Raw genomic sequence first — 16,584 nt, 5'->3', positions numbered from 1 at the left:
TAAGTACTGCTAAAATCTGCCAGGCACCATGTTACTAGCTTTATATCTTTCGGGTAAAATTCAGGTTGTTAGATTTGGTGGCCTTAAGCTACTGAGCCATCCTGCTGGTTCTTCATCTCATTCAAGGCCCACCGTTCTCCTGTAAGTTCTGACGAGATGTTATAGGCAGATGGTTTAGCTCAAGCTGAAACAGAAGATCCTCCTTTTTTGGTTCAGAGATGTTTCGTGTTTGGGATCACAGGTGTGTACCCTGTCACACCCAGATGAAGGTACCGGTTTGTGCGTGTGTGTTTCTTTAGTTGTTTTTGTTTTGTTTTTCAGACAGAACTTTGTTGTATAGCCCAGGCTGGCCTGGAACTCATGGCTATCCTCCTGTCATAGACTCCCAAATGCTGAGATTATAGGCATAAATCATATCTGACAAGATAATGTAAATTAGTTTGATGAACAATCTGTCTACATACTAAGGAGTCTGCATTACATTGCTTGGCAATACTATAAAGCATTCACGTTCATTTGAATTTCTCACATTTTATTCATGGGTGATTAACTCGCATTTGAATATCATTATCTTGGATTTCTCACAGTCTTCCACCTCTGCTTGTCATGTTTCTTACAGTCCCTTGAATTTGTCTTTGTATTTTAACAACAGACAATGATTGTGTTTTAGCAAACTCTTATTACTCGTTTGTGTGCATGTGTGTGAGCACACGTGTGCCACGGAGCATGTGTGGAGGCCAGATGACAGCTTTTTCAGCAGTCCGTCCGTTCCTTCTGCTGGGCCGGTTCTAGGTTTTTAACTCAGCAGCAAGCCCCTTTACCTGCAAAGCCACCACACAGTAGAGAGTTGGATAGATTTTCCACCTGTCTCCTGCTGCGCAGGTTGTCTCCCAAGAACAAATTAGTGGACCGAATGTTTCTGTAACCTCTGTGGGATTTCACTGCGAACAGTTTTGTCCTTTGCACAGTTTTGTATCCTAGTTTTCTTTTCAGCCTAATATCCCTTAGATGTCTTTTTATATCATCATAAGGGCCAAACACCCCAAATCTCAACCTTTAGTTTGGACAAGTCTTCTGTGGCCCACACAGAAGAACTGACTCAGTTGTCTGTGACCTTACCACAAGCACCATGGCACTCACACACGCTCCCCAGATACAAAAACAAGACAAACCGCCTTCTCAGCCATGAGGAGGACTTCACGGCCCCTCCCTAATCCACAGTGGGATTTTGACTGCCCCGAGCGAGTGAGGTCCCGAGTGAATGTATGCCGTTGGCGTGGGCACTACTGTGCCAAGGATCCTAGCGTCACACCTGGAGGGAAATAGCAATGCTCCCTGCCCCACGCTTGCCCCCTGCCCCAGCTCAGGGTTAGGATCGGAGGAAGATGGCAAAGCCTTCCTCGGGGGTCTGAGTGTGGGCAATGTGTGCAGACAGCGTCCACCTTAGTTCTCCCTGCCCCGTGTTTATGCTTGAAGACTGCTCCTGTCTAGAGGAGCTGAGCCTATTTCTGTGATCCAGCTCTACACCACGAATCCGGCCTCTTTATTCCTCTCCACTAACCCTGGCTTGTTTTTTTCAGCTCTTTGATAAACATGCTGGGCTTTCCCATGAGAGGTTGTGGTCCACATGACTCCAGGCCTTCTGTCTCTGTGTTAACCTTGTTTTCATTTCTCCACTGGTCCCAGTCAGGGCAAGGGCCTTCCTTGGCTGTAAATAACTGCTGTTGTGCCCACTCCTCCACTCCCGTTAGTTCTCATAGTCTTTCTACCACATGACGGGCCCTGAGACATGGGAATACAGGCACTCTTGGCAGCCAGGGGCTACCGGGGAGGAGTTCATTTTCTTTGGATGCATCGCCTGACAGGCTACCCATGTTGCCACTGATGGTCTTACACTAAGTGGATTCACTTAATTTTAAAAGGAACACTTGAGGTTAGGAGGGGGAAAAAGGCAGGAATGGGTATGGAAAGAATTGGAGGGAAGAAGTGGGGATCTATTTGATCAAAATACATTATATTCATATGAAATTCGGCCTGAGCCAGGCACAATGGTGCATACCTGTAACTCCAGCACTCGGGGAGGCAGAGGCAGGCTGATCTCTGTGAACTCAAGGCCAGTCTGGTCTACAAAGTGAGTTCAGGACAGTCAAGGCTACACAGAGAAACCCTGTCTCAGCAGAAAACACACACACACAGAAATCAGGCATGGTTACAACTTTGTCTGCCAGCTATTAAGGAAACTGAAGCTGGGTCAGCATAGGTTACATAATGAGACATGTATCAGAAATAAAAACATCCAGTTTTGGAACCAGTCTTGGTGGCACACGCCATTAATCCAGCCTTGGGAGTAAGAGACAGGTGGATCTCCGTAAGTTGGAGGCCAGCCTGACTTACATAGTAAGTTCCAAGCCAGCCAGGGCAAAACAGACAAACTCAAAAAACAAAACAAAAACAGTTTTGGTAAGTGTTGTGGATACAAACACGTTTTTGTTTTAATCCCAGGTGTGGGATGTGGGACTGATTCGGATGGTCCACAGCAGCAGACTATTTGCCTTGTGTGGGCTCTGAGAGGAGCTCTTTGCCAACTACAGATAGCTTAAATCTGAGGACTCTGGAGAGAGAATAAATGCCAGAGCCCAGAGCATGTTGAGGAATTCTAAGAGAGAACAAGGCTGTTGCTTCCCCACTGCAGCTCCTGTTGCTGCTGATGCAGTGAGACAAGAAGTTGGAGATCTCCTGAAAGGAGGATTGGACTGGCTCCAAGGAACCCGATGACCTTAACCAGCAGCTAAGAGGACTGTGCCCCTCTCCCACTAACCCTTTCTGTCCCCTACCTGGTGTTGGGGTGTTAGATTGGGGTGGAGTAGGGACAAAGAGATATAAGAAATATAAATGAGTTTGAAAAGGGTACGCCAACAGGTAAGAATGGCGGCCACAGGCACCGCTGTTGGGCTCGCAGGAATGGTATGGTATGACTTCCACAAAAGGCAACTTGCCAAGGAATACAAAATGACTATTTTTCCCTGTTGTATTGAGGGATCAGATTCAGGGCCTAGGACATAGGCATGTACACTGTATTACAACAGCTTCTTGAAGCTCAAGCTGACGTGCTGGGACCACAGGCTGTGTGCTCGGCCACATGATACACTTTATGTCGTTTTGGTGATTAAATCAAGGCTCTCTGCAAGGTAGGCCAGCAACCTATATTCCTAAATTGACCTATATCCCTAAATCTTGAAAATATTCTTAAGCATTATATGTGTCAGCCTGTATTTTGCAAATAGTGGAGCAAGTTTCTTGATAATACATTCCTGACATTATTGTTAGTATATTTCTCACATATTATGCTCTGGGTCACACTGTTTAGCACTGGCTCACTGGAGCTCATTATCGTCTAGGCTGGCCTCAGACTCACTGCAATCCTCCTGCCTGTGGCTCCCGAGTGCTGAGATTAAAGCTGTATGCCACCATACCCAACAGATTAAAAACCCACAAAGAGGGTCTGAAGAGGTGGCTCAGAGGTTAAGAGCACTGGCTGCCCTTCCAGAGGTCCTGAGTTCAATTCCCAGCAACCACATGGTGGCTCACAGCCATCTATAATAAGATCTGATGTCTTCCTCTGGCATGAAGGTGTACATGCAGATAGAACAATGTATACATAATAAATAAAATGTTTTTTAGAAAATCACAAAGAAACAATGTAAAATGATAGAATTTAATTTAATATGATATACATATGCACATAAACTATTTTAAAAATAAGCATGTAAATGATAATAATTATAAAACATAAATCAGCCCTAATTTAATTTTGTCAGAGTAAAGAGCAAGTATCGAAGTCAGTTTAACATTGTTGCATTTGCCATTTAAAGTCAGAACACTTAGCACATTGTAATTGATTCCTTTTCAGTTTCTTGTTATCATGAAAGCCCCTCTTAGAACTTACATTCAAATCATCAAAATCTCTTATCAGTTATTAAAGTACTATTAAATCACCTGAACTGAGTAATCTAAAAATACTAGCCTAAATTAAAACCCTGAGGAATTAAATTTTTTTTACACAATAGTTTTGGTTAAGTGCAAATCTGTTCCATAGGACTACTTAATTGTAAGGTCATACTTGGTAAGGCATAGTAAAAATAAGATCTACAACAGTAATGATCTAAACTATCTTTAGTTTCTCGCTACAAAGTTGTTTTGCTTCCCTAAGAAGTTTTTGCGCGTCACTCTGGACCTCTTCACCGGCCTGCTGGCTTCCCAGCTTTACACACAGTGGCTAAAGTCTGTGCACGAAGCTGCCGTAACAGCGGTGGCTCAGACTCACACGCACCCAGGGAATTACATGCTGGAGAGTTCGTGGCCATGTTCAACCATGGCCTGCACAAATTGCTTGAAGACTCGGTCCATATAAGTGCATTGCCTAGGCCAGATTCCCTCCAGAAAACCAATGTGACCTCCGTAAGAAGTGAGGACCAAAGCCACGTTAGGGTTTTGCTTGGCAGTTTCTATTGGGATAGCTGGAAGCAGTGAAGTAGAGGGAGTGGGTAGAGAAGTGGGGTAGAGGGGTGGGAGAGAGAGAGAGAGAGAGAGAGATCATTAACTTTTTTGTTGTTGTTAGAAAAAGTATACTTCATTATTTGTAATCAGTAAAACCGTCATTAAACAAAGCCATGTAATAACAGTGGGTTCGGTGACACACACCTGTAATCCAGCATTCAGGGATGCAGAGGTGGAAAATCTCTGAGTTTGGGGCCAGCCTGGTCTACATAGTGAGTTCCAGGACAGACAGAGAAACCCTGTCTTGAAAAACCAAAAGAACAAACAGCGAAAACTTGTAACAAGCATGGCTAAATTGAATGTTTGACTAATTTATACCAACGACTATATTCTTATAATTCATATTTATAGTCTTTCACTAGATAATTTTCTTCTAGAAGAATCAATCCAAGATTTTATAAAACTTAAAGGTATTGGCTGTTTCTTGGGCTGTTAAGATGGCTCAGCTGCAAAGAGTGCTACTACTGAGAACATGAGGTTTTTTTGTTTTTCCTTTCTTTTCCAGACAGGGTTTCTCTGTGTACCCTTGGCTGTCCTGAACTCCCTCTGTAGACCAGGCTTGCCTCAAACTCACAGAGATCCACCTGCCACTGCCTCCTGAGTGCTGGGATTACAGGTGTGCGCCACCTTCTAGTGCTTACTGGGGACCATTTAAAAATTGTTTGACTTTATTCTTTTAGTTTACATTGGTGCTTTGCTTCCATGTAGGCTGTGTGAGGGAGTCAGATCCCCTGGAACTGGAGGCACAGGCAGTGAGTGGCCATGTGGGTGTTGGGATTTGAACCTGCGTTCTTTGGAAGAACAGCCAGTGTTCTTAACCACTGAGCTACCCCTCCAGCCGGATAACCTGAGTTTTATCTTTGGGACCCACGTGCCGTGGAGACGGAACTGACTTTGACTTCCACACGTGCAGTAGCACTGGTGTGCACGGGTGGCCTCGCATGCACAAACACACACACAGAAAGTCAAGACACAGTAAAATGAAAATATAGGCTCACTCATTGAGAAATGAAAACTAAGCCATCTTTGTGGGATTGTAAATCCATTCTGTATAATTTTGATTAAGTTTACATAAATTTAGATTTTCAAAGATGACTGACATCTTTACAAAGGGCTTAAAATTCCAAATGTAATATGTAGAGTAAAAGCAGACATATAATGACAGCAAAAATAAGAAATAAAATTCCATCCAGTAAGTAAAAAGTACTCATCTTCTGCTGCCGAGACATCTAAGGCAGGGTGATTATCTTTTCCTGAGAGACATTTTAGAGAGAAGTAACTCACTAGTAACAGCACTGTTTGCATGCCTTCTGTCACGCTTACTTCCTGCAGAAGCTTCGAAAGCATGAATTACAGTTGTTTTCCTTTTCTCCCAGGCTTTAGAGTGTGTGTGTGAGTGTGTGGGGGGTGTGAGCGTGAAGTGTGTGACTGTATGTGAGTGTGTGTGAGAGTGAGTGTGTGTGGGTGTGTGAGAGAGTATGTGGGTGTGAGTGTGGGTGTGAGAGTGTGTGAGTATGAATGAGAGTGTGTGAGTGTGAGAGTGTGTGAGTGTGGGAGTGTGAGAGTGTGTGGGTGTGAGAGTGTGTGAGTGTGAGAGTGTGTGGGTGTGAGAGTGTGTGGGTGTGAGAGTGTGTGGGTGTGAGAGTGTGTGTGTCTCACCCCGCAGGCTAACTGAGGGCCTGAGTTCCCAGTGGGCTTCACTCAGCACTGTCAGCAGTTTCTCCCTCTACTACGCCTCCTCAGAACAAAGGCTTTGCCACGCGGCGGTCATGTGAGTGAAGTAGGACGCCTGTTCCCTCAGGACGCAGACAAATGTCCACTATGTGTAAGAATAGCTTAAGGCCCTGGGAAAAAATAGGAAATAATGAGCTCAAACTTTACCCTAGTGAGTCAGGTTAAATGTTGGGAGACTTGTTTGTAGCAAATGCAGCAAAGTATAAAAAGGACAGAAATATCAGAACTTACCCAGTGAAATCATGTGAAGCAGCCACCATGCAATTTAATAGATACTAAAGTCAGTTTCATTTTCTCATCTATAACCAGAGGCCCAAAGTGCTAGCTACTGAAAATCACCTCTGGCGAAATGTGATCTCTCACAGAAATGGTGGGTGATTTAAAATGTCTCTGAACGTTGGGATTTTCTAAAACGTCTCCAATGCGTGTGTTAAGCCTGGGGTCTGGGTAGTTTTGCTCTTTAGTGGTGACCGAACTCGAGGCCTTTCACCTGTCCAGCAAGCACCCTACCACTGAGCCCCATCCCAGCCCTAAAGAAGTGTTTTCAGTTAAGTAGTTGGAGAAAATGTTTAAGACTTTGGTTTTTGAGGGACTGGAGAGGTGGTTCAGTGGTTAAAAGCACTGGTTGCTTTTCTTGAGGCCCCGAGTTTGAGTCCCAGCTCTCACAAGGCAACTCACACCCAGGGGAGTGGGAGGAGAGGAGAGATAGGGTTACAACAAGGATGTAAAGTGAATAGAAACAAAAAAAGAACAATACAGGCCCTTAATCACTGAGCCATCTCTCTTGCCTAATTGCTATTCTTGAATTAAGAAGAGCGGAAAAGTTAATTTTGGAATAATTTTCTTTCTTACAGTATCCAGGGGGAAAAACTAGACCCTTTTCCTTCAGAAATGAACTTTCAGACCAAATTTGCTTCTAGCATTGAAATACTCAAGGGCATTGTGTTTCTAAATTCTCAAGTTCTCTTCCAGGTTAAAAGGGAAGAAAACTTCAAATTCTCTTACTTTAGAACTCCAGAAGAAGAGGCAAATAACGACAATATTTTCCCCAAAGATGCCAGAGTATAATCTATTAAAGGACCTGTATTTTAGAGGAACAAAAGGTTCTATGGACACACGAACACACAAAATACCAGCGCTCTAACTGGGCTGAGTCTCTGCCTGAGACCCGGAGCATGTGATCTGAAATACTTGGACACTAACTTAGAAAGGCCTAACTTCTGTTTGCTTGCTTTCATGTATGGAGATAATGTCTTGCTAGCCCAGGCTGCTTTTCAGCCTATTGAGTTCAGGTTGGCCTCAAGCTCTTCTCATCGTCTCGCCTCAGTATCCCAAGTGCTGGGATTACAGGCATGTACCACCGTGACAGGCAGCTTAAAAAAAAAATCGTAACAGAAGAGCAGCCTTCACGTTTCTATTATCATACTTCCTTAAAAGGGAACAACAGCAGTATTTCAAAAGTTAAACCAGGAGCCAGGGAGCTGGCTCAGCAGTTAAGGGTGCTTGCTGCTGGCCCAGAGGGCCCTGGTTCAGTTCCCAGCACCTCTGTCTGGCAGCTAACAAGCTGCAGTTCCAGCTCCAGGGCATCTGTCGCCCACTTCTGGCCTCTAAGTACCAACACATGCGGCATATGTGCACGCAGACAGAGGTAAGACTAAGACTTTAAAAACAAAAGCTGTGTCCCTCCAGGGGAGCAGACGGCTGCTCTTACCATGGCTGGGTGAGAACACGTCATCCACGGCATTCAGGCACAGCACTGGGATCCCCACTGACTTCAGTCTGCGGTTGGGGCTGGCATCGGTGTAGTAGTCGTCGATTGTTCGGTATCCAAACATGACCGAGGTGAACCGCTTATCAAACTCTCTGATGGACTTAGCCTGAGGAGCAAAACCAGGCTGAATCTGTTCTCGGGGTCACACGAGGAAATACACCTATTAGGAAAAGCTTCCTCTTACCTTCATAACCTGGTCCATGTCAATTTCTTTGACAAACATATGCCGGTGCCTGGAACAAAACAGATTTCGTAACCAAAAATTAAGATCATCCCTGCCAAGCCAGGTGTGGCGGCGCATGCCTTTAATTCCAGCACTTGGGAGGCAGAGGCTGCCTGGCCTACAAAGCGAGTTCCAGGACAGCCCAGGGCTACACAGAGAAACCCTGTCTCCTATAAGCAGATAATAACTGGCCTAGCCCAGGGCGCAAAGCTGGTAGTAAAATACTATTCCCTGGGCCGGTGAGATGGGTCAGTGGCTGAAGGATACATGTTGTGAAGGCTGATGACCTGAGTTCCGGACTCCCACGGTGGGAAGAGAACACATGCACAGACTGCTCTCATCTCCACAGCACGCACAGAGCAAGTCAATAAAAATGTAATGAAAGGATCTCGAGCCTTCTCCTTCCTTCCTTCCTTCCTTCCTTCCTTCCTTCCTTCCTTCCTTCCTTCTTTCTTTCTTTTTCTTTCTTTCTTTTCTTTCTTTTCCAGGGACTAAACACGAGTCTTTACTGGCCACGGCTACTTGAGGGGGATGAGGGGGAGGAGTGGGTGGCGCCGATGCCGGCCGGCCCTCCTTCACCGGCTTGTAGGTGATGGAAAACTCGCCTAGGTAGTGGTGGCCAGTCATCTCCGGCTTGATCTCCACCTGGCTGAAAGTCTTGCTATTGTACCCGCCCAGCATGCTGCCCAAAAATCTCGGGCAGGATGATCATGTCCCTCAGGTGCTTCTCCACGGACGGAGCCTCCTCCTTGGCCTTCCTCAAGCGCTTGAGAAGAGAGTGCTGCTTCCGCGGGCCCCGGTTCGGGCGCCGCCTCTGGCGGGCGCTGTACAGCTGCGTCAGCTGTTCATAGGACATGTCAAGCAGCTGGTCCAGGTCCACGCCACGGTCAGTGAACTTGCGGAAGGTCTGCGGCTTCTGCTCCACTTCAGCCATCGCGGGGGCTGCTCGGAAAAGGAAGCGTCGGCTGCGTCTGCGCAGTTATCGCGGGCGCATCTTAAGTTTTCTTAATCGGACAGGATTAGTAAGTACATCAATATTCATTCTCAAGGTATTATTTTAAGTACTTTTTGTTCGTTTGTTTCTCGAATTAAGGTTTATCTGTGTAGCCTTGGCTGTCCTGGAACCTACTCTGTAGACCAGACTGGCCTTGAACTCACAGAGACCCACCTGAGACTCCTAAATGCTGGAATTAAAGGTGTGGACCACCACACACAGCTGCTTTTTTAAGTACTTTTTTTCTTTTCAGCTAAGAAAGAAAAACCTAGCTCCATGATGATAGAAAATAATGTATAGGTTGTCTTATAACAGAGAGCATCTGTACACTGCTGCTAAAAAGCCAATCTGGTCAAAAGGATTAGCAAGTTATCTAAAGAAAGTGCTCCGTGTGTGTGTGTGTTTGTGTGTGTGTGTGTGTGTGTGTGTGTGACATGCTATGGTGCACATGGTGAGCTTAGAGGAAAACTTTGGTGTAGGCTCCCATTTTTTTTCACCTTGTTTGAGACAAGACCTCTTACTGTGTGCCACTGTGTACACCAGACTGGTCCTGTGCTGTTCACCACGGCATACGCCAGGCTAGACTTCTGTCTCTCATCTTCCTGGAGAGCTGGGATACAGACTTGCACCGCCACATCTGGCTCCACGTGGGTTCTAGGCAGGCCGCCTCACTCTGTGGAACAGGCCAGCCTTGGAAGGCAGGCAGTCACCACACTGGCCCTGGTCACTTTTCTTTTGTGGCCAATATATGGCTGTCTCTTGGCAGAGATAGGGCTGGACCCAGGACACTGGACACGGCACACACACATCCTACCACTGAGCCACAACTAATACGGTAACCCAAACAGTCTTCATTTTTCTTGCCACTATTCCCATTTCACTATGACCATGTCAGTAACCACGGCTATGGTATTTTTAGCAATAATAATTATAATCAATATTTGTAACTAAACAGTAGGTAAATTTAATCCAGTGTTAGGTAACAATTTTCAGGATAGTAATTTTCATGAAATCACACACACATATACGTTAATTATAACTTTTTTAGAGTTTACATTTTTCCATTCACTGAAATATGCATGGTATGGCTGGGGGGGGGGGAACCTCAGTAACTGAGCATGTGCCCAGCATGGGTGAGATTCTGGATTCAGTCCCCAGCACTGAACAAACAAACAGTAGCAGCCATTAAAGAAACAAGAATAGAAACATCTTGATGTTCTGTGCTCCCATGCTGGTTTCACTGATGGAAGATATACAATTCCAGAAAAATGGATGCAAAGACATTTTTTTGGAAATAAAAGAACTATGAGGTAGCCAGGCAAAATGGTGCATGCCTGTAATCCCATCTCCCGAGGCAGAGGCAGGCGGATCTCTGTAAGTTCTAGGCCAGCCTGGTCTACAAAGCGAGTCCAGGACAGCTAAGGCTACACAGAGAAACCCTGTCTCTAGAAAGAGAAAAACAAACAAATAAAACATAAGTTATGACTATGAAAGTGAACTGCACTCTATTGTTTTGAATAAGTTTTCTTAAAATAAAAAAAAATGATTTATTTTGTGTTCATGTGTGTATGGCGGTATGTGTGTAGAGGTCAAAGGTCCTGGTAAGGGACTCTGTTCTCTCCCCTGTAGATCATGGGAACTAAACTCATGAGGCTTGATGGCAGGCACCTTTACCTGCTGAGCCATCTTTCCAGCTCATACCCTCCCTTTTCTAAAACACGCCATGCTCGTGAGAATTTGCTTAAGGAAATTCTGTTTTATTCAACTGTATCACTCAGCACGGGACACTCTTTCGTTAGTTTGGTGTTTTTGTGTTGTGGTGGTTGGAATAGGAATGGCCCCCACAGACTCATGTGTTTGATGCTTGGCCCACAGGGGGCGGCACTATTGGGAGGCGTGGCCTTCCTGGAGTGGGCGTGGCCTTGTTGGAGGAAGGTGTCACTGTGGGGTGGGCTTGGAGGTCTCAGCAGCTCAGCAGCTCAAGCCAGCTTTAGTTGGCTCACAGTCTCTTTTTCTGGTGCCTGTGGATCCAGATGCACAACTCTTAGCTCCTCCTCCAGCACCATGTCTGCCTGCACACTTCCCATCACGATGACAATGGACGAAACCTCTGAACTGTAAGCCAGTTCCAACTAAATGTTTTCCTTTAGAAGAGTTGTTGCAGGGGCTGGAGAGATGGCTCAGTAGTTAAGAACACTGTCTGCTCTTCCAGAGGACCTGGGTTCAATCCCCAGCACCCACACGGCAGCTCACAACTGTCTGTAACTCCAGTTCCAGAGATCTGACAGCGTCGCACCAATGCACACAAAATAAATTTAAATAAATTCACAGCAATAAAACCGTAAGACACAGGGCCTCTCTGTGTAGCCCAGGCTGTCCTGGAGCTCACTCCTTAGGCCAGGCTAGCTCTGACCTCAGAGATCTGCCTGCCTCTACCTCCTCAGTGCTGGGATGAAAGGGGTGTGCCACCACGCCCAGCCGCAGAGGAGACTCTTAACACATTACCTGAGAATTAGGTTTGGGAAAGATCAACAACCAACAAATGTAAGGGAACAGCCCACACGTACCACCAAACATACTCCATTCTAACGCTGGAGTTTTCAGAATAATTCAGAATAGCAACCTTCAAAGCGGGGTGGACGTGGGGAGCAGACGCACAGGATGCTTCATTAGTTTTAAACACATTTTCAGCTTATAACTTTTGCTGTTCATTCATAATGCAGAGATGTTTTGGTACAGTAATAAACCACATAAACAGATACACAGCCCGTAGTGCTACACTCTGAGGTTTCATACTGCTGCGTTACGCGAGCTGAAATGTTCGGTAACGGAAGGCTTAGAGCTGACTTACTTCTTCACGGAAGATTGGAGGCACGTTGTCAGGTAGTAATTAAAAAGCAGCCAGTTCAGGGGCTTCTCCAGCGACTCCGAGCAAGCGAAAGTGTTCCAGCCAACTGAGAATGTTGCCGCTGCCATCAAAGGCGTTTTGGAGCCGATTTTTCCCAGGTAATTTAGAAGCAGCATTCTAAAGCGGGAGAAGCAGAAGGCTGTGACTGCTCACGCCTTTGACAACACCTCCTCAGCTGTTCTGTTTTTTGAGGTAAGGTCTCAGGCAGCCCGACCGACCCTGAGCGCACACTCTAACCCTGAGCCCCCGACTCTTCTGTCTTAGCTTCCCGGGGAAGCTAAGTTCTTGGGACTTAGTTCATCATCACCGCGACCACGGTTTAAGTCCTGCACTGTGGAGAGGCCACCTTTGGTCCTTCCTCACACTCACGTTCTCTAGGAGTTTTTACACGTATTATTTACCTGTGCGTGTGCACATGCCGCAGTGTGAATGGATGTCAGAGGGCTATTTTCCAGTCAGTTCGCACCCTCCACCCTGCGGGTCCAGGGGGTCGAACTTGGGTCCCAGTGACCTGTGGCCTGCCCGTGTTGTATTTGCATTTCAAAGCACTTTTTCCCTTCCCTAAAACGGGGCCTCGTGTTCCCCCACCTCTGCCTCTGTCTGGGAGGACAGTGTGCACCCGTGTCTGACCCATGTGCTTGCTCACACCGCACTCGGCCGAACCGTGAGACAAACCAGAACTCAGGCCATCACGCATGGCAGCAAGCACCCTCAGCTCCTGAAGCATCCTGCAGCCCAGATAACGACTGTTTTCTTGAGACAGGATTTCACTCTTTTTAGCCCAGGCTGGCCTGGAACTTCCAACCCTCCTGCCTCAGTCGCCAGGAGGGCTAGAGTGACAGATGTGCTCCATCACGTGTGACCTGGAAATGACCCTTTAGGATAACTTTAGGACTGGCATGCAGTGCTGTGGTCACTAACGCCGCTTGGAAGATGTTTTCTGTCGTGCACGGGGTTCAGCCTGTGGTTCTCGTGTGACAACTTTACACTTCAGCTGGAGGTCAGGTAGCGGCCAGAGGCTGGCAAAGTACACAAACCGGAACAGCCGGGAAGGTTCCAAAGGAGAAAGTCCCTGAGATAGGCACAGCCAAATCCTCAGAGGCAGTTCCTGGTTATTACTCAGGAGTAAAATAGTGTCAAAGTACTGTACCCAAAGGTTATTAGCTTACCCTGAAAGAAGGGCCCCTCCTTTCACCGGTGGGGAGCACTGTGGGAATAAAAGAACTGGATGGCCTGGTGGGGGAGGTGCGCACCTCCCCCCTGCCCCCCAGAGTGAACCCAGGGCTTTGTGTTTGCTGGGCAAGCACTCTACCACTGAGCTGGATCCCCAACCCCAGTGGTGCACACCTTTAATCCCACAGTCAGGAGGCAGAGGCAGGGGTCGAGGCCAGCCTGGTCTACAGAGGCTGGGACAGCCAGGGCTACACAGAGAAACCTTGTCTTGAAAAACAAACAAACAAACAAACAAACAAACAAACAAAACAAAAAACCCAACAAACCAATCCTCCCCCCCCCCAAAAAAAAAAACAAAACCTAGATGGAGAAAGAACTCATGGATTAAGGGGTTTAAACACCAAAGAATGGATTTTATTTGACATCTGCACTATCAAACTATAAAATTAAATAACCGGGGAAATGTGAACACTCAGTACTTAGCGATGCTGAAGAAGCAGTGTTAATCTTGCTCTGCTGTGGAAGAGCATTATGGCTGTAGAAAAGAGGCAGCTCTTCCATTTAGAGCTGCCACCTCAAGTATTAAGTGCTGGCTTTCTTCTTAGCACTCTGAGAGGCGCCGCGATATGAAGCTGCTGCACATGTAGACTAAGCAAGAGCCCATCCCATCGCCCTGTTCCACAACCCACTTAACCGGCTGTCCCGGGACAGAGGCTTCACCAGGCACTGAGGTGAGGAGAACCGCTACCACCCTTCCTGCAGACGGATTTCTGGTTCTGAGGTGCTAGGAGCTGAACCCAGGTCCTCCCATGTTTTAGGCATGTGCTCTGCTCAGTACCATCAGAAATAATACGATGATTACTGAGATTTAGGCAGTAATAATCAGAATTGGGAATGAACTGGAGAAGGGGGTGATAGTGATGAAACAAACTCTTGGGCTGATAATTACTGATGCTGGGAGGCGACACTATGCAGGGACTACTCTTACTTTCTGTTTTATTTTTACTCTTATTTATTAATTTATTAATTAATAAAGTTATTAATTAATAATACTCTTATTTATTTATTTACTCTTGTTATTGTTTTACTCTTATTTCTGTGTTTGGAGTGTTCTCCTTATTTAAGAAGCATTTCCCTGCTCACTGGGAGGCTGGACTCTGGATGCAGAGCTGCAGAGCTTCTTGAGCTAACTCAGCTCTGGCTCGGAGCCCACACTTGGCCCAGGTCCTGGGATGACCCCAGTCCATGGCTCACTGGGCACAAAACTCCTGCTTTCGTTAGCTGCATCTCTAAAGAAAAGGAAGTGCACCCACTTGGGACGTATCACAGCGCCAGGCAACTAGAAGGGGTGATTGCTTCAAGTAATTTACAAGACATTAATATTCCACTGGCTGAAAGGGCTAATCTGACGGCCGGCCCCCGCCTTTGGGCCCTGGGGTTTCACTGCTGGATGAATAGGCCTTGCCAGGAGCAGCTGAATAGACAATCGGGGCCTCTTTATGTAAGGGCTAGCCTTGAAAAAAAAAAAAAAGTCACTAATTTCTACAATGAAGGGGAAAAGTTCAGCCCTCATCTGTCTTCTCAGGTTCACGTTGTAGGCTAACGGCAGAGATGCTAAATTCTGCCCGTTTGGCACAACTTGGAGATTCCGCTTGTTTCCACACTGACTCAGAATGCTTCCTCTACTAGGTCAGGTCAGACCTTCCATGCTAATGTAAGAGATGGATTCTTTATCAGAATCTGAAAAGCTCTGGGTAGAACCCTCTCTTCAGAGTCGGTAGTTCATGGAGGCCTTTTCCAGCACACACACTTGTAAGATGTTCTGAAAACAGAGATGGCTAGATCCGTCCATCCATGAATACTTCCAGAATACAAAGTTAAGAAGAATATTTTCTGCTTTAAATGTTAAAAACAAACACACAAACAAACAACTAAGACCAAACCAAACAGTGGTGGTTTACTTTTATTTTATGTATGCATTGGCCTGCACGTATGTCTGTGCATCACGCACCTGCAGTGCCTGTTGAGGCCACAAGAGGGCACCAGGATCTCCTGAAACTGGAGTTATAAACAGTTGTGAGTTGCTGTGTGCGTGCTGGGAACTGACCCTGGGTCCCCTATAAGAGTAGCAAATGTTCTTGATTGCTGAGACCTCTCTCCAGACCCTCAGAATTAGCTTTTAAAATAAAGGCAAATGGTCATTTAGTGTGCCTGGGTACCAACAGTGTAGAATAAAATACATGGATCATAAAATATTCTAATGAAAGAGGGGAAAATAGCATTGCTCTTACAGGGGTTGGCAGGAGGAATATCTATAATAGTTAATTTGTTTTGTTTTTGTTTTTTCCAATACAGGGTTTCTCTGTGTAGCCTTGGCTGTTCTGGACTCGAAATGTAGACCAGGCTGGCCTTGAACTTACAGAGATCCACCTGCTTCTGCCTCCCTGAGTGTTGGGATTACAGGTGTGTACCAACGCTCCTGGCTGCTATTTTTTGATAATTTATTCTGCAGATAGGATAAACAAATATTTGCAAGAGAGACCTTCTCATTATAAAAAAAAGAAATACAGTAGTTTGGGGTAAGTGTATGTGGCTCAGTGGTAGAGTGTTTGCCTAACAGGCATTGATTCCAGGTTCAATCCCCAGCACTATAAAAAAATTAAATTAAAAAGTAAGTCTGGGTTGGGCAGTGGTAGCACACACCTTTAATCCTAGTACTCAGGAGGCAGAGGCAGGTGATCTCTGTGAATTCAAGGCCAGCCAGATCTACAGAGTGAGTTAGTGAGTTCCAGGACAGCCAGGGCTACACAGAGGAACTCTGTCTCAAAAAAATTAAGTTTGGACAGTAGTGAGAGTGGTAGTAAAGAAAAAAACTAGATAATAACTGTAGATTTAAGCTCATTCTCTCTAAAACACACACAAGTGTGTACACACATGTACACAAATGTACACAATGCTAACAGTTACGATTGTCAGATATCAGTCAAATGTACGTGTGACAACTGCCAGTTCCCAAAAGGGGATGCAGACAGTCCCCATGATGCACTTGTGCTTTCCCAGAGGGCCTGAGCTCGGTTTCCAGCACTCACAGCAGGCAGCTCACTCCTGTCAATCACGCCCAAAGGGGTACAATGCCATCTTTTGGCTTTCTCAGTCACTGTACCCCCAGCACGGCATACACAGACACACACACATACATACACATAAATAAAAATAACTGCTCC

General features: G+C 46.0%; 1 protein-coding gene and 1 pseudogene across 1 annotated transcript in view; both read right to left on the bottom strand.

Annotated features, from left to right (window-relative positions):
* Positions 1-3,701: 3,701 nt before the first annotated feature.
* Abhd3 (abhydrolase domain containing 3, phospholipase) overlaps positions 3,702-16,584 on the bottom strand; it is a 43,031-nt gene continuing 30,148 nt past the window's right edge. The window contains exons 6-9 of the mRNA XM_021642218.2: positions 12,131-12,304; positions 8,247-8,295; positions 8,003-8,168; positions 3,702-4,517 (exon numbers count right to left, since the gene is read on the bottom strand). Coding sequence (XP_021497893.1) covers positions 4,339-4,517; positions 8,003-8,168; positions 8,247-8,295; positions 12,131-12,304 — 568 coding nt within the window. The 3' untranslated portion in view covers positions 3,702-4,338. The remainder of the gene's footprint in view (positions 4,518-8,002; positions 8,169-8,246; positions 8,296-12,130; positions 12,305-16,584) is intronic.
* On the bottom strand, positions 8,791-12,120 carry LOC110551553 (small ribosomal subunit protein uS19-like; annotated as a pseudogene).

This window comes from Meriones unguiculatus, chromosome 2, assembly GCF_030254825.1.
Source record: "Meriones unguiculatus strain TT.TT164.6M chromosome 2, Bangor_MerUng_6.1, whole genome shotgun sequence".
In the NCBI taxonomy this organism is placed as follows: domain Eukaryota; kingdom Metazoa; phylum Chordata; class Mammalia; order Rodentia; family Muridae; genus Meriones; species Meriones unguiculatus.
This window is presented reverse-complemented; position numbering and strand designations above follow the sequence as displayed.